Genomic DNA, 23,628 nt, shown 5'->3' with positions numbered 1-23,628 from the left:
CAACTGCTAATCATTTAGGTGGTTTGTGTAACTACATTTCTTACCCAGTAGATAGCACAGAGATTCAGAAACAGTCAAATTAGAGTCAGAAAAGCAGCCGTTTGCAAGCCCAAACCAGGACTCTCTTCTACCTACTTTGAACCTCAAGCTGGTAAAGTGGCTTCACCCAGCCTACTCAAGTCTAGTTGAGATTTCAGTCAGACCAAGGAGTTTAACACCTGCTTGATATTAACAACGGGACCTTCACATCATGAGTACATATTTTATTCAAGAGAAAGACATGATTGTTTCAAATCAAAAGAAGGGACATCATTTAAGTTTTGTTCCAACTCTGCCCACCAGCTGTGTGCGTTCCTGTGATACCCACTCCCTTCAGCCTTCCTGGTGGCCATAAAGAGTGGGAGGTCAGGCAATGTCTCTACTGCTGTAGAGACATGGGTAGGATACACACACACCCATACATTTATCTTCCACTGTAGCAAGACAAGGAAGATCCATGCGGTCAGTGCAGGCCTGTGCTCCTAGAAGCTCAGTCATCACAGGGAGTTCAGCCATGAGTCTTGACCAGACCGATCTGGAAAATGGCTACTGATGGTCAGGGACCTGCCAATAATTGGCCTGTCAACAAACTCCACTGTACACAGCTCTGAGCTCCCATCACCGCAGGGTGAGCGCTCCAGCTCCAGCACCGTGATATTGTTAGGGGCTGATGTTGTCAGGATGTGCCTTGGGACAAACAAGGTCACCTGTGGGCCCCGTGCGGGCCAGTATCGGCCAAGGTTAAAGCCGTTGATCCACACTTGACCCTAGAGAGAGAGAGAGAGAGAAACCATCAGCCAAGGACACACTAGTAGCAGAAGGGGCAAGGGATGCCCCACCGAGCAGGGCTGAGGGTCGTGTCCCCTCAGTCCAGCATCCACCCCACCACCTCACATTGGGTGGAAAGAATGGCAGATCTTGCCCCAAATGCCAAACCCGATGAAAGGAAACGCATCTGGAGCCCCAGACTCCAGAAGCCACAGGCTTGAGTGTGCACCTCTGTTCCACCCTGGCTCCCAGGCCCCGGCGTCTGCACACCAGCCCTCTCCCACTGCTGGCACACCCCGCAGCTGGCGAGTCTCCCCGCTTTCTGCCCCACGGAGGCCGGGCTCAGCCATGTTGTCCGATGTACGTAAAGCCCAGTCTTGAGGGCTGTCCTGCAAACAGCCCGAGATGAATGTGGGAGTGTGTGGGGCAGACAGTGTCATCTTAGCACTTGAGAGGCTTACAGCAGGAGGATTGCTGTGAGTTTGCAGGCAGCCCGGGGAATACAGTGAGCTTAAGCCACAGGAAGGGAAAGGATGAGGATAGCATGGGGGCAGAGGCCTAGTCAGCAGAGTGTGTCTGTCACCGCTGTGTTTGTGATTGCCGTGGCTTTCCTTCGGGGGGTGCAGAGAGAAAGGTGTGTGTGTCTACCTGGGGGACCAGATGATACTTCCTGTGAGCAGGGAAGCTGCTTCGTGAGCAAACACCACCAGAGCTCCAGGGGTGGCAGCGCAGATGGAACTCTGCTGAGACGTTGGGGTGGTGGAGGCCACACACACCAGAGACAAACAGGAAGCCTGGGAGAGGAGAGAAGGGACAGAGGGGGAGGCAGAGAGGAGAACAGACAGAAGGACAGAAGGACGGACAGATGCGGCTACTTGGGGTGGCTTCTCTTGCTCATTAATTAATAATTTAAAAGTATTAATTAATATTTGCACAGTCTTCTACATGGCAAAGGCTGGTCTAACCTCACTCTGTAGTCCAGATAATCCTCCTGCCTCTGCCTCCCAAGTGCTGAGGTTACAAGGGTAATAAAGCTTCCCTTGGCTTTATTCCAGCCCATCTAAATTTCTTCCCTGGCTTCCCATCTTTTTCTTTTCTTTTCTTTTTTGACAGGGTTTCTCTGTGTAGCTCTGGCTGACTTGGAACTCACTCTCTAGATCAGGCTGGCCTCAAACTCAGAGACCCACCTGCCTCTGCCTCTGCCTCCCAAGTGCTGGGATTAAAGGTGTGTGCCACCACCGTCCTGCCTGGCTTCAACCTTATTCCCACTTGGTACTGCCTGACCTCAGGTAGGTCTCCATTCAAGTTTCCACACCCCAGGGACAAGGACAGCACCCAGGGTCCACAGTCTGAGGATATGGTCCTCAAAGCAACCCGAGGCGAAAGTGTGTGGGGTGGGGGCTGTAATTTCAGCACTGGGGAGGCTCCGGCAGGGGGACTGGTGTGACCCTTCAGGCCAGCCCGGGGAGGGGGGAGGGGGGAGTGGGGGATGGAGTCACCCTAGCACCTGGGACAGGCGCTGTGCTCCTGGGTGGACCTGAGCACCCCTCACAGTACTGAAACAAGGCTCTTGGCATTCACGGCCCACAGAAGGAGGTCAGCAACTCATAACTGCCTGTCTGTAGGATGAAGTCATTTAGAACAGTTTCGAAGTTCTCAGAACTACTTTACTCGTTTTTAACCATGGGGTCGGTTATCTCCCTCTGTCCTAAAAGGCATAAGCCATGACAGTTTCCCCCAGGCTTTATCAGCTCCATCTCTGCCTGTTTTCACAGCCTTAGAAACCAGCTCCTGAGTTCATCTGCCACGCATTCTTTCTGACTAATTTTTAACTACATGCAACTGTACATAAGCAGGCTGGGAAGATGGCAACAGTGGGTAAGAGCACTTGCTGGGCAAGCATGAGGACCCAAGTTCAGATCCCCAGCCGTCACACGGTATCTAGCAGCAGCCAGCATAGGCTCGCCAAGGAGAATGTTTTTCAGCTTTTAAAATAAGCTAAAATGATGTCTACTTTAAATTTTTTTAAATTACATTTGTGTGTGTGTGTGTGTACACATTGTCAGAGGACAACTTGTAGGAGTCGGCCCTTTCCTTCTATTTGTGGGTCCTGGGGATTGAACTGAGGTCCTCTGGCTTGGTGGCCACCACCTTACTCACTGAGCCATGTCTCGTCACTTTGAATCAAATTTAGTTTTTTTTTTTTTTTTTTTGGTTTTGGTTTTTGGGTTTCTCTGTGTAGCCCTGGCTGTCCTGGAACTCGCTCTGTAGACCAGGCTGGCCTCTACCTCACCGATATCCACCTAGATAAAAGCAGAAAATGAGCTGAGCACAGGCATTCACCTCTCTCTGCTTCCTGCGGACACATGTGACAGCTAGCTGCCTTAGGTGCCTGCCACCATGCAGGACTGAACTCTCAAACCGAGAGCCAAAACAAATCCTTCCTGCTATTTATTGCAAGACGAGGTCTCATGCAGCTCTGGCAGGCCTGGGACTCACTCACTCTAACCAGAGATCAACCTGCTTCTGCCTCCTGAGTGCTGGGGTTTAAAGGTGTGCACACCCTTCTTTCCTTGAATTTGCTTTTATCAGTTGCACCCTTTGAGGCCTTGACTTCCTCTGTGAACTGCAGAGCCTGGTCTCTTCCACTGCACTGGCACACATAGCAGCCAATCCCAGAGGCACACACAGTCTAGCTTTCAACTTCCCCGATGTGTCCCCGACTCTGCACACCCCCCCCCCCAGGTGCTCGGCTGGGCACCACAGCGGTCTCCATTACCTGAACACCCACACTTGCTCATCTTGCCTGAGCAACAGCATGTGCTCAGACCCAAGCACTGCCTCCAGATGTGCAGTCTCTGGAGCTCACAGTTAACAGCTGCAGCCCCATGTCCCTCCTCAGAGGGCAGGGCCATGACCTCTTCATCTTGGTCTTTCTAGTCTAAGCCACTCACCAGCCCTTTAATGTCCCTCCTCTTCTAGTATTACCAATGTCAGGGATGCCATTTGTTTGATGAGTGATCTGTCGTTTGGGGGCTATGGCACAGACTCGCTATAAGAAAAGACCCTGTTCACGTTGTTTGGGGATTATCTGGCATTCATCTGAGGAAAAAAATACATAATACACACTATTGTATATATTACATATATCTTCAATATATACTCAGCCAACTCACTGGTCATATTTGTTGATAATCCTGCCAGAGACAAGACACAGTGAGACACAGTGAAGAGGTCATGGAGAGTTAAGAGCATTTGTTGCGCTTGCAAGGGACCTGCGTTCAGTTCCCAGATGTCACATAGTAGCCCACAACCACCAGTATCTTCAGTTTCAGGGGACCCAACGCTCCCATCTTCTGACCTCCATGGGAACCAGGCACACTTGTGGTGCACATATATGAAAGCAAAACACTCATATGGATAAAATAAAAATCTACCAATACAGTTGGAAAGGCAGAGTGAAGAGGAGACATAGAGCCCCAGTGAACAGACAAATTCATGGTCCTCCGCTCTCAGTAAGAGTTAGTTTTTCTTTAAAGATTTATTCACGTGTGTGTGTGTGTGTGTGTGTGTGTGTGTGTGTGTGTTAGATGGTGAGTGGAATACATGCCACAGTCATGTATAGACAACAAAGGAAGAAGACTTGTAGAAGTGGGTTCTCTCCCTCCAGGACAGCTCAGTAGAAGAACTCTTGCTTAGCATGCTTGGCTGGCCTAGGCTAAGTGTCACCAAAGACCAAGAAGAAAGAAATATGCTTAAGTTATTCCTGGTAGGCCCAAAGGTTAATTAATGTTAATGAGATGACTGCAGAGGGTTTGGGGACAAGCATTAGTAACAGAGGAGTCAGTGGCTCAGGGGGTGTCCCACGGCAGCCCCAGCTGCTACGGTCCATGAAAAAGCCTATCTCTGACCATCTTGACCCCAGCTCACACTCCTGTTCTCTGCTACTAACTCTAAGGTGACAGCCATGCCGAGGTTCTTGGAAGTGCCTGACCTACTTCTCAACTGATCACATAGATTTGTATACTCATATGAGTGTGTGTGTGTGTGTGTGTGTGTGTGTGTGAGTGTGTGTGTGTGTGCATCTGAATTTACCTTGATAAGGCCAATCTTCTCAGGAGAATTTAGAGTGCAGCTTCCTTTCCTCTTAATAAATATTTATTTTTATTTCATATGTGCATTGGTGTCTTGTCTGCATGCACGTCTGTGTGAGGGTTTTAGATCCCCTGGAACTGGAGTTATAGACAGTTGTGAGCTGCTATGTGGGTACTGGGAACTGAACCCGGGGTCCTCTGGAAGAGCAGCCAGTGCTCTTAATCTCATCCATCTCTCCCTACAGGGAAACTTTCAATACCGTGTTTTGTTTTGTGTTTGTTTGAGACAGGGTCTCACTATGTAGTCCAGGCTGGCCGAGAACTCAGAAATCTACCAATCTCTGCCTCCTAAGTGCTTCCATGCCTGGCCCTCAATACTCTCTCTCTTTTTAAAAAATACTTATTTATTTACTATGTATACAGTGTTCTGCTTGCACACTAGGAGGGGGCATCAGATCCTATTGCACAGATGGTTGTGAGCCACCATGTGGGTGCTGGGAATTGAACTCAGGATCTCTGGAAGAACAGCCTGTGCTCTTAACCTCTGAGCCATCTTTCCAGCCCTCTCAATACTGTTTTAAGATCTTCAGAAGTTCCTTTAAAAGCGAAAATAGGTGTAGACCACACTAAAAGGGAGGGCTCAAATTGGGAAAGAGTTTACTGCCTGCCAGTCACCTGGCAGAATGCACTCAGGCAGTGCCCTGGTCAGCCCAGGTTTCCATGACTACCCAGTCTGCAGGCAGGTGCAGAGAACGGACCCCGCCCACTTAACGCGCCCTCTCTTTCCCGCCATGTGTCTGGAGGGCAGACGGGACCTTTCCTGCCCCCCCCCCCCGCTTCATTTCTGTCCTGTCTGTGTCCCTTTACCTTATTTTCTTACCTCCCCCTCAATACAACTTTCAGTATGAGTCATGTCTCCAGGGCTCTGTCTCCCCATCCGCCACCGTCCCTGGACTCCTCGTGGTCCCAACGCGGGACCAGGGTCTCAAGCCACTCCCACTATTCCTAACAGGCCAATTCCCAAGGCTAAATTTAGGTTCTCGCTCATAACTCATGACTCACTGTGCTGAAAAGCTGAGAGAAAGTTTGATTTTTATAAGGCGAAACATTGAGGGGCGTACTCAGAGATAAGACGTAAACAGACCCCCCCCCTTCCCAGACCCCTCGGCTATCCATCCGCAAATGAATTATACTTGCCCAGGTCTTGGTGTAGTAAAGCGAAACAGCTTTTTGGTTTCTGAGTATTTCAGGAAGTATTCTGTGATAGCTTATGTTACCATAACAAACACCCAGAACGGTTCAACTCAGAGAAAAGACTTGGGAGGTTCCAATCCACGACTGATTGACAGGCAGGCTGCTTTTGTGTCCTCTGTAAAAGTACCACAGTAAGGATTGGATGGCTGAGGGGTTGAAGGGAGGGCTCAGATTTAAGAGCACTTGCTTTACACTCATCAGAAGCTGAGTTCTGGCCCCAGTGTACACCTATAATGCCAGGTCTGAGCCGGGTGGAGATAGGAAAACTGTTGGGGTTTGCTGGCTTCCAGCCTAGCTAAGAAAACCTCAGCCCAGGTTTGGGAGAGACCCTGCCTCAAAGAATTAGGTGGAGAGTGATGGAAGATACATGATGCTTTCCTCTAGACTCCTGCATGCATCTACTCTGTCTAACACACACACACACACACACACACACACACACACACACACACAGTACAATTACTAAAAATTACAGCAAACCTACCTTGCCTGGAGTTGGCATGCTTGCTGAGAGAATCTGATCACCTAGTTTTCAGTTGTGAGTAGAAATCACCAGCTAGATTTAAAGAATGACCCTGTAGGGTTATCATAACTGTAAATCAGGCAAAAGGAACGTTTCAAAAGCACACCCCATTTCAGAATGATGGGTGGATGGACAGACAGAGAGGGTCTGGAGGTATACTGACTCATACGAATGTCCTCGGTACTGTGCAACTTCGTCCACCAGGAGCTGGTCTGCTTCTTTCTTTGAGCCCTGCCAGGTACCCTAGGCATGGCTTATAGGATGACAGACACCCCTGGACTCAGTTGTTACAGCCGGCTGAGACCTAGTATGCCCACAGGAGGCCAGGAGCAGAACACCAGTCTGCCAGTAGTCAACATTGTGAGTGACACCAATGGCTTTTCACCTTGCTCTTTGAGACAGGGTTGCTCACTGGCACCCAGGGCTTGCCAGTTAGGACAGGCTAACTGGCTAGCAGACTCCAGGGACCTCCATCATCTGTCCACTTCCCCAGGGCTAAGATTACAAGCAAGCAACATCGATGAATGCAGTTTTTTTTTTTTTTTTTTAACACACATGCTGGGACTTAATTGTGTCCTCAGGCTTGCATAGCAAGCACTTTTACCAACTAGCTAGCTCTCTAACCTTAATAATTAATTCAAAAATATTTATTTGGCTAGGTGTGGTGGCACATGCAGGAAGATCTTGATGAGTTCCTAGCCAGCTAAAGCTACATAATAAGACCCAGCCAAATGAATAAATAAAAACAACAACAAAAAAGACTTATTCATGTCCGTGTGTTTACATATACCAGGTATATGCAGGAATCCAGGGAGGCTAGAAAAAGGTGTCAAATTCCCCGGAACTGGAGTTACAGACAGTTGTGAGCCACCAGGTGTGGGTGCCAGGAATCGAACCTAGGTCCTCTGCAAGAGCAGAGCAGTAAGCCCTCTTAACTTTTCCAGCCCCACATTCTTTCATACTTTTTCTTTCTTTCTTTCTTTCTTTCTTTCTTTCTTCCTTTCTTTTTTTTTTTTTTTTTTTTTTTTTTTTTTTGAGTCAGGATCTCATGTGTTCTGGGATGTCTTTGAACCTGATATGTTCAGGGAGGATGACCCTTAACTTCTGATACAGCTTCTCCTACTTTGCTGTGGAACAATCATTGTGCACTGTAAATATGTAGTACTCTCATAGGTTAGGAAAGAGCTGACAATTTGCCCATAGCTGCGCAGGAAGACTTTGGGAGGGAGAGCTGGGACTAGGAAGAAGCTGGGAAGAAGTGAGGAGTCTCAGGAATTCCCAGCGAGATGCAGAGAAAGCAGGAAGTGTACAAAATGGAGTAAGCTTGTTACTCCATGTGGCAGCGAGTAAAGGAATAGAAATGGGTTAATTTAAAATGTAAAAGCTAGTTAGTAACAAGCCTAAGCTACTGGCTGAGCATTGTAATTAGTCTCTGTGTTGTAATTTGGGAACTGGCTGGCAGGCCAGAAAAGTCTGCCTACACTACGTCGTTTTTGGTTTTTCTGTGTATCTCTGGCTGTCCTGGAACTGGCTCTGTAGATCAGGCTGGCCTCAAACTCACAGAGATCCTCCTGCCTCTGCCTCCCAAATGCTGGGATTATAAGTATGCTCTCTTTATGTAGTGTACCCCAGCCATCCCCCCTAAACGTCTTGAATGTAAGATCACTTTCTTTTAAAAAAGAAAATTTTAAGGCTGGTGAGATAGATAGCTCAGTGGATAAAGGCACTTGCCACCAAGCCTCACGGCTTGAGTTTGGTCCCAGAGACCCACCTGGTAGGAGGGGAAATGACTTCTACAAGCTGTCCTTGTGTGCTGTGAAACTCATGCCCCCTCCCATCCTCAAAACCAATGAATTAAAAATGTGGGTTTGGGCTGGGTGGTGGTGGTGCACACTTTAATCCCAGCACTCACTCAGAAGGCAGAGACTGGTAAATCTCTCTGAGTTTGAGCCCAGCCTGGTCTACAAAGCAAGTTCCAGAATAGCCAAGGCTACACATAGAAACCATTTCTCCAAAAACAAAAAAACAAAACAAAACAAAACAAAACAAAAAAACAAACAAACAAAAACAAACAAACAAACAAAAAAAAACAAGTAGGTTTGGCAGAGTGTCTTCCTAACATGCAGGGAGCCTGAGTTCAATCTCCCTTCCCTTTACCTTTAAACAGTATTTCACTTACATACTTAGTTCTTCAAAGCATAGCTTTAGTGGCCAAAGCAGGCCTTTCTTGGTTTTCTATCACATTCTCTCACATGCCTACCACAAAAGGGTAGAAACAGGAGAAGACTGAAGTTTTCAATTTTCTTTTCTTTTTTATAGTGTAGGGAAATTGAACCTAAGACCTTATACATACAAGGCAACTTCTCTACAACTGAGCTATTTTTAGCCATGTCTTCTCTGCCTTCTGAGAGCTGGAATCAAAGGTACATTACCTTACCTGGCCATGACATGATATGTATATTATTACTGGTTTTGTTTTGTTTTGTTTTGTTTTGAGACAGGGTCTCTCTAAATAGTCCTGGGTGTCCTAGAACTCACTATATAGACCAGGTTGGCTTTGAACTCCCAGAGATCTGCCTGCCTCTGCCTCCCAGGTACAGGGATAACACCATGAATGACTTGCCATCATATGTTAATGTTCATCTGGGGAGGAGATGAGCAGAATACATGCTATCACCTCAGCACAACAGGGTACGTCGTGAATGACTCGCATGTTCTGACCCATCACCAAAGCCCCGGAGATCACGTCTCTCTGAGGGAGTCCACAGTCAGCTGGGGCATGGTGAAGACAGGGTGCTGGCCTGTGTGGACAGCGCAAGCATGCCTGACCCCTTTACCACCGAAAACCACTGAGCACTCTCGCTTAACCAGAAAGCCACTTCCGACCCAAGAAAAGCCAGAGCAATCAGACCTGATGCTTTTATCTCACGAATCACGTCTATCAGTGATTTCATTCACTAAACTGGGTGTTAGTTCCTTTCTAACAAATGGAGAAGGAGCTAAGAGGTCCTCAGTAGGGGCATCTGAGGAGGAGGAAGACAGAGGGCTACTGAGAACTGCCCAGGCCCAGGGTCATGTGGCCAAAGCCTTCCTCTACCCCCATACCATCTGTTGAAGTACTCTTCAGCACAGACAGGGGATGGGGGACGTCCTTCTGCATATGTTTCTCTTATTGGTCGATGAATGAAACACTGTTTGGCCAGTAGCCAGGCAGGAAGGATAGGTGGGACCACCAGACCAGGAGAAGGCTGGAGACAGAGGGCAGAGAGGACACATGAGATAGGACTCCATGTTGCCAAAGGAGTAACAAGCCGGCTTACTGGGAAGCCACAGCAGCCTTGTGGCCACACACAGATGAATAGAAATGGCTTAATAATTCCGACAGAGCTAGCCAGTAAGATGCCGTAGCCATTGGCCAACAGTCTTATAATCAATATGGCATCTGTGTGTTTATTTGGGGCTCTGGGACAAGGCGGGAGAGAAACCTCCATCTACAGGGAGGGAATGGGGGGTTGTTTTCTTTGTTCCTGGAGGGCGTACGTGTAGACATTTGATTGCTTGTGCATGTGCACTGACCAGGAGTTGGCTTCGAGGGCCTTCCTCACCATTTTATTATTATGTTTAATTTCATGTATACATTTTGCTGGAGTCCACAGCTATGCACCATGTTTGTGGCTGATGCCCATGGAGGCCAGAAGAGGGTGTCAGATGTCTTGGAACTACAGCTGAGATGGTTGTGAGCTGCCACGTGTGTACTGGGAATAGAACCTGGGTCTGAGTGCTCGTCACTACAGTCCCCTCACCCTATTGGTTACTCTTAACCCTATTGTTTTGGAGGCAGAGTCTGTTAAAGCTGATACACTGACTGGCCAGCAAACCCCCAGGAGCCAGCTGTCTGTCTGTCTGTCTGTCTGTCTGTCTGTCTGTCTGTCTGTCTGTGTACCTCCCATGTCTGTCTGTCTGTCTGTGTACCTCCCAAGCACTGGGCTGAGCTACCACGCCTGGTTAGCTCAAGGTTTCCAGGTTCTCCCATGCTGTGGTGTGTATCACATTTAATTTTTTTTAAATTGCCAGCTGATTCTACTGCATGGATGATCAAAGTGTAAATATTCAATTATCAGGTGGACTTTTGGCTTGCCACCCTTCTGTTGACAATCACGGATGACACCACCGCGGGCATCTGTGCACACACTTGGGTATTTTACGGGTGACCTTTTTAGGTATAGGAAGCAAAGTAAGAGTGAGATTGGCCATGTGAGGAGAGACAAGGAGCCAGGCCTGGGGGAGGGGACACAAGCACAAGCCATCTGTGGCCTCTGGTGCTCAGTGCAAGGATGCTGGCCTTTTAGTTTTTAAGGGGCAATGTCCTTAGCAGTCTTTAAAGATATAACATGACTGCCACAAAAATGCCACACCCATTGTCCTGGGGAATGTCAACTGACCAAATGCCTCCTTTAGATTGGCCCATAAAGCCTGTGCATCATTCTCTCATTAATGATTGATAGGGAAGGGCCCAGCCCATTGTGGGTGGAGACATCTCTGGTCAGGTGGTTCTGGGTTCTATAAGAAAGCAGACTGAGCAAATCATGGGGAGCAAGCCAGTAAGCTGCCCGCTCCATGGCCTCTGCATCAGCTCCTGCCTCCAGGTTCCTGCCCTGCTTGAGCTCCTGTCCTCATTTCCCTCGGGTAGACTGATAAAAAACCAAAGATACCATTGTCACGTAACCTAAATGGGACTCTCTCCTCAGAAGACTATACATGTCCCGAGGTTCATGTCACACTCTCTCTGACCACCTTTGTCTCCTCACCACCCTCCTCTAGCTGCTTGAGCCTGGAGATTTACCTTGGCCCATAAAGTGCTTGTCCTCCAATTATGAGGTCTTGGCTTTGGTTCCTAGGACCTATATAAAAAGCCTGGTGTGCTGGTACATGCTTATAATCCCAGCACTGGGGAGGTGGGGACCAGTGGATCTGTGGGGTGGTGGCCGCTGGACAACGAGCCTACCTGAGCATGCACCAGGACCCAGTGAGAGACCCTGCAAACAAAACAAAACAACAAAAAAAAAAACCAAAACAAAAAAAACAAAACAAAACAAAAAAAAAACCAAACAACCAAGGTGGAGCAGACAAGCTGTCCCAGCAAGGAAAGGGGCTTGCTGTGAAATCCCGAAGACCTGAGTTTGATCCCTAGGATCCAAAGTGGAAGAAGAGAACTGATGCTAAGAAGTCCTGTGATTCCTACATCTACAATCACACACAACACACACACACACACACATTCACACACCCACACACCACCCACACAGTGACAGGACCTGTGATGCCTGAACAGACACACACACACACACACACACACACACACACACACACACACCACATTCACACACCCACACACCACCCACACAGTGACAGGACCTGTGATGCCTGAACAGACACACACACACACACACACACACACACACACACACACACACACACACACCACATTGACAGTAATAATAAACAATGTGGAAAAAATCAAACAAGCAAAACAAAACAAAAACAAGGTCCCATGGCTTCTTAAGTGTGTTCATACATGCAGCCCAGAGGTCAACCTAAGGTCCCATGTGGCCCAGGCTGGCCTTGAACTTGCTACCTGGCTGAAGATGACCTTGAATTTGCGATCGTCCTCTGCACCCGAGTGCTGGGCCTGCATCACTTAGCCTAGTTTTATGTGGTGCTGGGATTGAGCAGGAAACAAGTCTCTATCGAGAGGGCTACCCCCAGTCTCTTTTGTCTTTTCAGTTGTCACACTGCCATGGGTGGCCAAGGCTAGTATTTTTGTGCTCAAACTCAAGTAAGGAGAGAACACTCTGCTGCTGGACAGCTCGAAGAGGGTCAGCAAAGCGCTAAGCACAGAGCCTGGCTCGGTAGCCCACACAGGCAAAGAAACCCACAGCGCCAAAGCGTCCTTTACCCTTTCATTTCTCACTGTAGGTTTTACTTGGAGGGAAGGAAACCACAGGCGGCTAGGGAGGCAGAGTTCGCGCTAGCTGCAGGGGAAGAGACAGGGCTGCACGGACTTTCAGGTCCTAAAGCGCCCAGATGTTGCTTCTTGTGTGGTGGCAGGAAGGAGAATGCTGAGGAGCCATAGGCAGAGAAAGTGTGAGAACAGGGGTTTGGCTTCCGGGAAGAAGGCAGGAAGTGAGGGTGGAGGGAGTCACAGGAAGTCCAGGGAACAGGAGTCCCTCCTGATGGCAGACAGAAAGGAGGGGTCCCCAGGGACAGGGCAGAGAGGGGCCAAGCTTACTGGGCAGATAGAGCTTTGACGGAGGAAACCATGGTGGTGATGAACACAGCAGAGGCCTCCTATGCTTGGTGCATGATGAATCAGCCTAGTAGTGCACAACGGTGGATCACTTCCAAGGAGCAGGGATGGGATGGGACAGGGAAGGAGAGGTCAAATGGACCAATGGCTTTTGGGTTTCATTTGCTTTTTTTGTTTTGTTTTGACACTTTCTCATGCAGCCCAGACTGGTCTTGAACTTGCTACGGTAAGAAGTAATTTGCTACGGCCCATTTTTAGAATGAGGTGCTAGCTTAGAGTTCATCAGAGTGACACACAAGCAGGAGGCACTGGGCAGTTAGCACTGGCTATCTCAGAACTCTGAGTTCTGGAAAGATCCGAGAAGGGGGCATCCTGAGTATTCATCCGATAAGGCTCCGTGTACTAAACCAGCAGGTGGGGAGTTAGGGAGGGGGCGTCCTGGCCCAAGGAAGAGGGAACAGGAATTTCTCACGATCCAGGGTTTGTGAACAAACCACTGTCGTGAGCCAGTCAGAACCTGTTATTTTCCTTTCCTCTACGCCTGCGTCTCTTTCTACACATTTGTATATTAAACCCTGCTTTGCCCTTGCTAGTCTCCTAAGCTGGTTATTACCTGCTCTCCAACACTATGTTGAACCAGAGGAAAACTTTGGATTTCCGATTCTCCTGCCTCCAACCTCTCAAGGACTGCTTTGATCGCTTTTTATATACTTTTCCATCCACATCTTTCCAAGTGTTAATTAATTAGTCACTAAGAATCTTTCCCCATCCTCCCACCCCCCAGCACTAACATTTTTTTTTTTTTTCTTCCTGAGACAGGTTTTCTCTGTGTAGCCCTGGCTGTCCTGAAATTCGCTCTGTAGACCAGGTTATCCTCGAACTCACCAAGATCCATCTGCCTCTGCCTCCCAAGTACTGGGAATAAAGGTGTGTACCACTACCACCTGGCTGAAAAGTGAACATTTTAAAGCCAAGGTACGATGGTGTACACTTGAGGTAGACACAGGAACATCAGAAGTTCAAGGTCAATCTTGGCTACTTAGCAAATTCAAGGCTAGCCTGGGCTACATGAGAACCTATGTGCACACACACACACACACACACACACACACACAAACCAGTTCCCTTTATAAGCAACCTCTAAAGAGGCCCTGGGGATGACTCCACAGCTGAGGGAGCTTGCTAACAAGTCTAATGACCTGAGTTCAATCCCCAGGACTCCCATGGACCTCCACATGTGTGCCTTGGCAGGTATATATGAACACACGTGCAACTGCACACCATAAATAAATGAAATTAAAACAAACACATAAACAAACAAACAAACAAACAAATAACCAGGCCCTAGTTGCTCCTGGAGGAAGCAGGTGCGCGGCCATTCCCTGAAGAAAGGTGAACATCTAACACAGCCCTGGACTCAGCAGAAAAGCCTCCCAAGGTCACACAGCATCCTGCTAATGGTCTTCAGATTTCTTCTCAGACACTAAGTAAGTGCTCCTTCCATGAAGACACATACCTTGGTCCATCCGGGAAACTGAATGAAGGTATCCTGCGGCAGGTCTGGGATGCCCGAGGGAATGGAGAAGCTCCCCACATAGAAAGTGGGGAGCGTGAAGTTCGAAGAGCCAAAGGTCAAGCGTCCATCATGGCGGCCCTCATCACGGGCCTCCCAGCCCCCAAGATGGGTGCGTACTGCAGCCTCGGTGTTCAGGGGGAAGATTGTCCAGTTGGTGAGAATACTAGAGTTGAGGGTCATGTTGGAAATCAAACCCTGTAAAGGAAAAACACAGAACCATGAGCTAGCCGGGAAGGAGGGGACTCATGGGCATCACTGGGTTCCTGGGAAATGAGGCTCAGCTGTGTGAAGAGCCGGGCCAGGCACAACCTACTGTCCTGGCAGCAATGTTTGTAGACCAGGCTAACCTCCAACTCGGAGATCTGCTTGCCTCTGCCTAGAGAGTGCTGGGATTAAAGGCGAGCGCCACCACCATCCAGTTCTAAAAAGATCCACTTATTTGTGGAGTGGGTACCTGAGGAGGCCAAGAGGGCATCTTCTGGTACCCAACCCCCTGGAGCTGTAGTTACAGGCAGTTGTGAGCTGCCCAATGTGGGTGGGTCCTTGGTTCCAAACTTGGATCCTCCTCCTTAAGTGCTCTTAACCCCTGAGCCACCTCTCCTTAAGGAGACACTTAGGCTTCTCTCCTGGTGATGGTCAGACAATTGAGATGATGGAACTCTAGGAAATGGAATTTCCCCAGAAATCTCCTGCTGGGAGAAAGAAAGGCAGCAGCCTGGTATCAGGTAGAACTGGTATCAGCCCATCTCCCAGGAGGAGAGCTCCCGAGGTGCAGACTACCACTGCCTATCAGAGAGCCCTGCTGGAGGTGGGTCACACTGATAGCCGGATGGCTTAGAGTTTCCCTAGCCTTCTATTTAAGCCTAACTCCCGCACTAGTATTCTGAGGCTGGGCTGGGGTTGGGGTGGAGTGGTGATGTTGTTTCTTTATTCCTGGTCCCAAACAGCCACACTGAATAAATCTTTCTGCTTTTCGGTGTCCCGTGTCTGGTTTCGGCTCACTGCTTTTCAGGCAGCTGCATCAAATTCTCATTTGTGGCTTTTTCATTTGTGTGTTGAGACAGGCTCTTGCTATGTAGCCCAGGCTGGCCTCCTCACAAGTTCTGGGGTTAAGGCGTGTGTGTGTGTGTGTGTGGGGTGTGTGCATGTGTATGTGTGCATGCCAGGTCTCACTCTTTGTCCACTTTAGCGGAACCCTGGATCTTTGAAGGGCCCTGTCTGATATCCAGCCTCACCGTCTAGTGACTGAGTCAGTACCAGGCTTGGGGCTGTGTGCAGGAACCCACAGACCACACAGCAGGGTCCTAATCACTCTGAGTCAACGTGGCCCACAGCAGTCAGCAGGGAAGGTCAGTGATTACAGCCTGCACTCGAGGATGGTAAGAGATATTGACATGGAGGTGAATCTGAGCAGTGTGTCACGAGGCTGTGACTGCCCCCCACAAGGGAGTCATGAAGGGGGCCGGGGAAATGGCTCGGGGGTAAAGTGCTTGCTCTGCCGGTGAGCACTGTAGCTCAGGTCCCAGCACCCACACGTCGGATTCCCAGCATTCACATAAATGGTGGGTGGAACCAGTCAGCATGAGGGGAGACAGGGAACCCCCAGGGCAGGCAGGCTGCTAGCGAGGTTAGGCGAATATGGGACTTCTGGGTTCACTCGTGAGGCTCTGCCTCAGAACAAGGCAGAGGTCGACTGTGGAAGAAGTTCAGTATCAATTTTGGCTGCATATATTCACGGCACACACATATCTGCACATACATACATACATACATACTTGCATATGAACACACACATACGTGTTAAACAAAAACAGAGTCAAGAAGGAGCCTATATCCCTGTCCTGTCTGAGTTTTCTCTCCAGGGAAGAGCAGCCTGTAACCCATTTTTGTACTCCTGGAAGCACCTTGGGCACACTACAGAACCATAACAAATGTTTCTTGCACTGGGTGTGTGGTGGACCCTGTAATCTCAGAATCTGGACTGCTGTGAGTTCAAGACCACCCTTGGCTATCCCCTCCCCCATCCAAAAAAAAAAAAAAAAAAAAGTTTCCTGGGCTGGGGATGTGGCTCACTTGGTAGAGGATTTCCTTGTCCTGTGTTTGCTTCCCGGCCCCACATAAACTGGAATGGTGGAATGTGCCTATAAAACCAGCACTTGGAAGGTAGAGGCAGGGGGCTCAGGAGTTCGAGGTTATCCTTGCCTACACAGTGAGTTCCAGCCCAGCCTGGGCTTAAAAACCTTTTCTTTCTTCTTTCCCCTTCTTTTATTTTTGAGACAGGGTTTCTCTGTGTGGCTTTGGAGCCTGTCCCGGAACTCGCTCTGTAGACCAGGCTGACCTAGAACTCACAGAGATCCACCTGCCTCTGCTTCCCAAGTGCTGGGATTAAAGGCGTGCACCACCAACTGGCTAAAGACCTTTTCTTAAACGTGTTAAACAAAACAAAACCCCAAATTAAACAAAAGTTTCTTAGTGATCTAGGAGTATTGGCTGGAACGCCGTGCCGTGACCAGAGAATAATCAACAGGCCATTAGCAGAGCAGCAACCAAGGGGCTTGGGACAGCACAGGTTTGTAGCAGGCCACTGTGTTCTTGTCATTTGCTTTAGTTGCCTGGCTGGCAATAGGTCTTAAGTGTGTATATTCTTACCTTTCCTTCTCCTAGAGCATACTTGATATTTGCTGTCTTTGTATATAGTCTTGTATTAAGCCTAAATCTCTAGACTAAAAAGGGAATTGTAATGAGATATCCACCCCGCCTGCACCTGTTGCACCGACCACACCCATTTGGGTGTGGTCACAGGTGCGGTGATGGGGTGGGGAGAGAAGGCTAGGCCTTGTGTCCTGGACCCCAGCTCGCTCTCTTGCTTCCTGTTCGGGTTGCAGAGAGCATCTGGGTGGCATCCATGGAGCGGTCATCTGTTTCATGTGTCTGTGAATTCTCCCAGAATAAACCTCACTTAACCTACACTGAGTCCGGTGACTCTGAATTCCCACTCTTTAGGCCACCAGTCCGAGCTCGCACACCACAGCCCACCAAACGCCATGCTGGCTCAGTTGAGTCCAGAGCACCTCTGCTGTTGCTGGGTGCATTTTCAACGCAGAGGAAGAGCATGCTTCCGTTTTCCCCTGCACAAGAGCTGAGCTCAAGCAAGAGGGGTGCACTCTGCTCGCAAAGCTCAAGGCACTCATTGTCAGTGCAGGAAAAGGGCCCTGCAAGGAAATTTGTCTTCTAGACTACAAAACAAATCAGAGAGCTTCACTGCTCAGGTTCAGGGAGGTGTGTGGGCTCTGAATGGGAGCTGGCTGCTGTGATGCATGACAGCCGGTCTGTGGTGATCATTCAGAGCACACAGACACAGACACACACACAGACACAGACACAGACACACACACACACACAGAGAGAGAGAGACGCACACACCCCTCCAAATGTTAGGGGCTGGGGATGCAGCTCAGCTGGCCTTGTGTATAAGAGGCTCTGGGTTCAATCCCCAGAGTTTCGTAAGCAGGAAGGTGGCACACAGCTGTGATCCCAGTATTTGGGAGGTGGAGGCAGGCGGATCAAAAAGTGGTGCACGCCTTTAATCCCAGCACTCAGGAGGCATAGGTTCATCCCTCATATAAGCGTCTTACCTTAAAATCATTTATGAATCTGCCATAGTTCACACGCCCCATGTTCTCCACCAGAATGTCCAGAACGGCTCCAGCTTTCCCCTGTATGTCCAGGGCTGTCACACGGTTTCGCTCAAGGATTCCTTGGGGCACCTGTGGGTTGAAGCCAAAGGCTGAATGGAGGGTCAGATCTGAGAAACAGAACAGTGTTCACAGTTAATCTGTACTTTTGCTGTCCTAAAATGACTTCAGATTTACAGGCAGAGTCCAGATATGCTCAGGCTGAGCCCCTGGCCAGCAGGCCAAATTCCCATAATCAGTCTTCCTAAAGGAGAGGCGGATACACATAGCTCAGGGTACCCTCCTCTGCCTGAGAATGTGCTATGGTGAGGGCTGGTATTGAACTTGAGACCTTCCTGACTCAGTCTCACAAATGCTTTACAGGTGTGAACCACCATGCTTGGCTCAGGCATCTTTTTGCTTTGTGTGTATGTGTGTGTGTACACACACACACACACACACACACACACACACTTTTTTTTTGTGTGTGTGTGAGGGTATGTATGTGCATGCACAGTGGTGTAGACACATGTACCATGGTGTATGTGGAGGTCAGAGGACAATTTGAAGTCAGTTCTCTCCTTCTGACATGTGGGTCTCAGGGATTGAATTCAGGTCATCAGGCTTGACAGCAAGCTCCCTTACCTACTGCGCCCTCTCGCAGGCCTTCTTCATTTCATTTCCTTTTGTTTGTTGGTTTATTTGTTTTTTTGGGAGAGGGCCTCAAGTAGCCCAGACTGGCCTTGCCCTATGTAACCAATGCCTCCCAGGAACTTCTGCTTTTCCTGTTCCCAGATCTCACGACAATAACCTTTCAGATGGGCCTCCTATACTCTGTATTTAAAGGAACCAAACACACAAGACATTCCGGGGGTGTGTCCTTGTGAGAAGGAATTACTGCACCATCTCACAGCCCAAGTTAGGTAAAAAGAAGCAGCCTTTCAACACGTGGAGGGAACAGATAAAATCAGGTTAACAGATAACATCGGAGTTAGGTGGAGTCAGCTCACCTCGCTTGCTAGGATGCATTAACCACAGAGATTATGTAACAGAACGAGGGAAAACAACAGGTATTTTCTCAAGGATACATCCCTAACTTTTTCATTTGCATCGATCAATTAATTAATTAATTTTCCAGAGCTGAGGACGGAACCCAGGGCCTTGGACTTGCTAGGTAAGCGCTCTCCCACTGAGCTAAATCTCCAATCCCATCCCTAACTTAAGAGGTTAAAGACTGGCCACACTGACTATAACTCACTAAGACGAGACTCCTAAGGAAGGCCAGGAAATGGCAAGCACAGTGTCACATTTCAACACTGAAATAAAATCTTTTGATTATAAAATAAAGCTCCCCTCACACGTGTGTGTGTGTGTGTGTGTGTGTCACACGAAAGCACACATGTATATGTGTGTAGAAGGCAGAGGGACAGCTATAAGTGTCATTCTCCTGGAACCTGAGGAGGCTGGCTGGCCAGGCTCCCACAAGGCCCTCTTGTCCCTATTTCTCCTGAACTGAGGGTATAGCTACATGCTGGCACACCTATTTTTTTTTCCTTATTTTATTTATTTTCCATGTACAAGTATTTAGCCTGCATGTGTGGTTGAACTCAAGTCCTTATGCTTGTAAGGCAAGTTATCTTCCCGACCAAGAATGTAAATATTACTTTAAACTACTCCAACTGTGGCGTGCACACTTGTAATCACCAGCATTTGGGCAGTAAAGCAGGAAGATCAGGAGTTCAAGGCTGATCCTGGACACAAAGTAAGTCTGAGGCTAGCCTGGGCTGCATGAGACCCTGTTTAAAAAAAAAAAAAAAACAAGCCAAAAAACCAAAACAAAACAAAACAAAAAAACAAACAAACAAAAAAGAACCAAACAAACAAACCACAAAACAAAACAACAACAAACCCCTCTAAACTATAAAACTTTCCTGGAAAAAAAAAATTCCTTGCTGGGAAAAATCTTCCCATTTCCCATAACTTTCAATGAGGAGTGAACATCAACGGACACCTTTTTATTATTACATTTATGATTCATTTGCTGTGAGTTTACACCAAGTGCTGAGGCACACAAGTGGCTATCAGAGGCCAGCCTGCAGGAATCTCTGCTCGGTACCACGTGAGTCTGGGGACCAGACTCAAACCATCAGGCCCAGTCAGGGACAAGTGCCTTTACCTGCTGAGCCATCTCATCTTTTTGTTGTTTGGGCTGGGTTTCATCCTGCAGGTGTAGGCTGGCCTGGGTCTTGCAACTCTCCTGCCTCAGCCTTCTGAGAGCTGGGATTGCAGGTGTGTGTTGTCATACTACATGCTGGAAAGGGTGTTTAAAAATGTGTCTGCATTTCGCTGTGAAATCGACTCCTTGGTGCATGCTAGCCACAGCCCCTTAGACTGTGGCATCTCACGTAAGGGGAGAGAGACACCCAGTTCAACACACTGTACAGTGACAGGTACCGAGCTGACGTGGATGCTGTCCCTAAAAAGCAGCCTCAGTGACAGGCTGAGCTGTCAGGGGAGGAGATGACCTTGGGCTCGGGAGATGCAGCATTTCCTAGAGTGTTAGGGACCAGCCCCGAGTCTGCATCACATGGTCCATATCAGCCAGCAAGGCCCCTGCCAAGGGACACAGGCTGAGATCGGAGGTGTGGCAAAAGCTTCAGATGCCACAGGAGTAAGTGTAGATGACCCCTTCTCCCGTCAAGGCTTAGATGCATAGTTCAAAGAGAATGCTTACCCCATCCACAGCCACATAAGCCCGGTCATGGACACCACTGAAGGACGAGGAGAAAATGGGCGTTGAGTCATTGCAATCTTGAGGAAGTATTGTTCGGTATAGCACATACCCAAAATACTGGTCAGGAAAGAGCATAAAAGAAACGCTTCACTCTCAGAGTTCAGCTACCAAGAGACCTGGTTGTCCTTGATGTGGATGAAAGCAACATTCTGAAAACTGTAGGGAATGACACCTTCCCCCACTCACAGCCAGATTCAAGCTGACTCTTTTGATCTTGGGCGAACTATCTGAACAGTCAGGAACGCTGTTCTCTGCCACTCGGGAAACAAAAGTCAAGCCATTTGCTGAGAGTGACCCAGAGATGTCACACCCTATATGTCACAGGTCACTGCTATTAGCTCAAAAAGAGCTGGTGAGGTGTCCCGGTAGGTTAAGGAGCTTGCCACAAAGCCTGAAGACCTGAGTTCAATCCCCGGGACCCTCATGGTGGAGGGAGAGAACCTCTTCCCACAAGTTGTCCTCTGACCTCCATATGGCACACACACTCACACCAACAAAATACGTGGTAATAATTTTTAAAAGGGTCTAGAGAGGCAAATGGCTCAGCAATATAGAGCACTTGCTCTTGTAGGGGACCTGGGTCCACAACAATCTTTAACGCCAGCTCCTGGGGATCTGAAGCTTTCTTTTGGCCTCTGCAGGAACCAGGCATGTAGACAGTACACATACAGTCAAGCAGGCAAAGCATACACACACATAATAAAAAAAAAAAAAATTTAAGCCAGGACAAGCCCCCGAAGCAGGATAAACACTGAGTTCTGCTCAGTAAAGCACTCTCCAGGTTCTTGGGCTAAATCTGCTTTAGGGTACAAAACAAGACTCAATCTGAAACTGTGTGAAACAAAGAGGAAGAGAGTTGGGGGGCAGGTATATCTATCAAGTCAGGAGTGATGTTTATGTTTGAGACAAAGACTCTGGCAATCTAGGCTGTCTTCAGATTTACTAGGTAAGCAAGGACAATCTTGAGCTCCATGTCCTGCCTCCATCTCCCAGAGAGAGCATAAGCATAGCACCACACCCGGTTACATGAGGTAACCGTGCCGTGCTCAGCCCGTGTGTGTATGTGCGCATGTACAGGTATGTGCTCACGAATGCTGGCCAGAGGCTTTGAAACCCTTGGCGCCGGGTTACAGGCAGTTGTGAGCTGCCATGTGGGTGCAGGGAATTGAACCCAGGTCCTCTGGAAAAGCAGCCAGTGCTCTTAACTATCGAACCATCTCTTCAGCCCCTTAAATTCTTTCTAAATCTAGCCTCTAATGCATGACCTCGTTAGAATTTTTGTTGTTGTATTGGGTCTTCTCACTTTTGTTTTTGTTTGGAGACAAGGTTGCACTGTTCCTCAGGCCAGGCTGGACCTCACTATGGGGGCCAGGCTGGACCTCACTATGGAGGCCAGGCTGGACCTCACTATGGAGGCCAGGCTGGACCTCACTATGGAGGCCAGGCTGGACCTCACTATGGGGGCCAGGCTGGACCTCACTATGGGGGCCAGGCTGGACCTCACTATGGAGGCCAGGCTGGACCTCACTATGGAGGCCAGGCTGGACCTCACTATGGAGGCCAGGCTGGACCTCACTATGGAGGCCAGGCTGGACCTCACTATGGGGGCCAGGCTGGACCTCACTATGGAGGCCAGGCTGGACCTCACTATGGGGGCCAGGCTGGACCTCACTATGGGGGCCAGGCTGGACCTCACTATGGAGGCCAGGCTGGACCTCACTATGGGGGCCTGGCCTCCAGCTCTCCACCTTTTTGCCTGTGTCTCACATTCTGCCATCCCGTGGCCACCTCAGCTAGACTGACAACAATCGTTTTTGAAGAGTTCAGACTGATCCTAGACTAACCCTCCCTTGCTGGAGTCAGTAAAATGCCTTCGATGTGGACAAAGAAGAGGAGACGTGTCCTCCTGGGGAGGAGGCATGGATGCCATGGGTCACCTGGCCCTCTGCCACACTTGATCACTTAGCTGGGATCTCAGCCCTATTTTCTGAAGGGTTAGTTCACCTGAGTCTGCCTTCCTGGCTTTCGGTGGAGGTCACCCTCATCTAATCTTAGCTTGGTATTTGCTTCCAGTTGCTAATTTTATACTTGTTTTGCTTCAGCAACGGTCTCACAGTTGGCTCCAGGAGAGCTGGGCCCCACACTCGGCCAGTCTTTTTAACAGCGTTGTACAGGGCCCAGCTCACGCCACACAAGCGCCTTACTAAAGGAGCCCTACCCTCAGCCCTAAAGCACCATTTTTCAGTGTTCATGCATGCTTGTGTAGGGGGCGATAAGGAAACACCTGTCCTGCCAGAAGGTCCCGTGGAGACCTACCTGTTTAACCTGGATGAACGTCAGGGGATAGCGGCTTCTCACGGGTCCACTGGGACACAGGATGTCCAGAGCTTCTGCCACCGTCTTGAGCTAAAAAGAAGCCAAACCAGACCAGTGTCATGTCACCAGTGACCGGGGGTTGTCCTGGGGTGGGGGATGTTGGGGGATACATTAGTCTGAATTATCAAGGACGCTGAGATACGCCTCAACTGTCCAAGTTCCATTCGCTTTGCAACCAATCGCCTTTGGTTTGGTCCACTCTTCCCCCCCAACCCCCTCTTTC

General features: G+C 49.0%; 1 protein-coding gene across 1 annotated transcript in view; it reads right to left on the bottom strand.

The window, feature by feature from the left end:
• Positions 1 to 248: 248 nt before the first annotated feature.
• The window catches only part of Glb1 (galactosidase beta 1), a 68,562-nt gene continuing 45,182 nt past the window's right edge, over positions 249 to 23,628 (bottom strand). Inside the window, exons 12-16 of the mRNA XM_051201872.1 lie at positions 23,346 to 23,435; positions 20,970 to 21,086; positions 18,197 to 18,328; positions 14,502 to 14,756; positions 249 to 806 (exon numbers count right to left, since the gene is read on the bottom strand). Of these exons, the coding sequence (XP_051057829.1) occupies positions 537 to 806; positions 14,502 to 14,756; positions 18,197 to 18,328; positions 20,970 to 21,086; positions 23,346 to 23,435 (864 nt within the window). The 3' untranslated portion in view covers positions 249 to 536. The remainder of the gene's footprint in view (positions 807 to 14,501; positions 14,757 to 18,196; positions 18,329 to 20,969; positions 21,087 to 23,345; positions 23,436 to 23,628) is intronic.

Source organism: Phodopus roborovskii, unplaced genomic scaffold (genome assembly GCF_943737965.1).
Source record: "Phodopus roborovskii unplaced genomic scaffold, PHOROB, whole genome shotgun sequence".
In the NCBI taxonomy this organism is placed as follows: domain Eukaryota; kingdom Metazoa; phylum Chordata; class Mammalia; order Rodentia; family Cricetidae; genus Phodopus; species Phodopus roborovskii.
The sequence above is the reverse complement of the archived record's forward strand: the minus strand, read 5'-3'. Positions and strand labels throughout refer to the sequence as shown.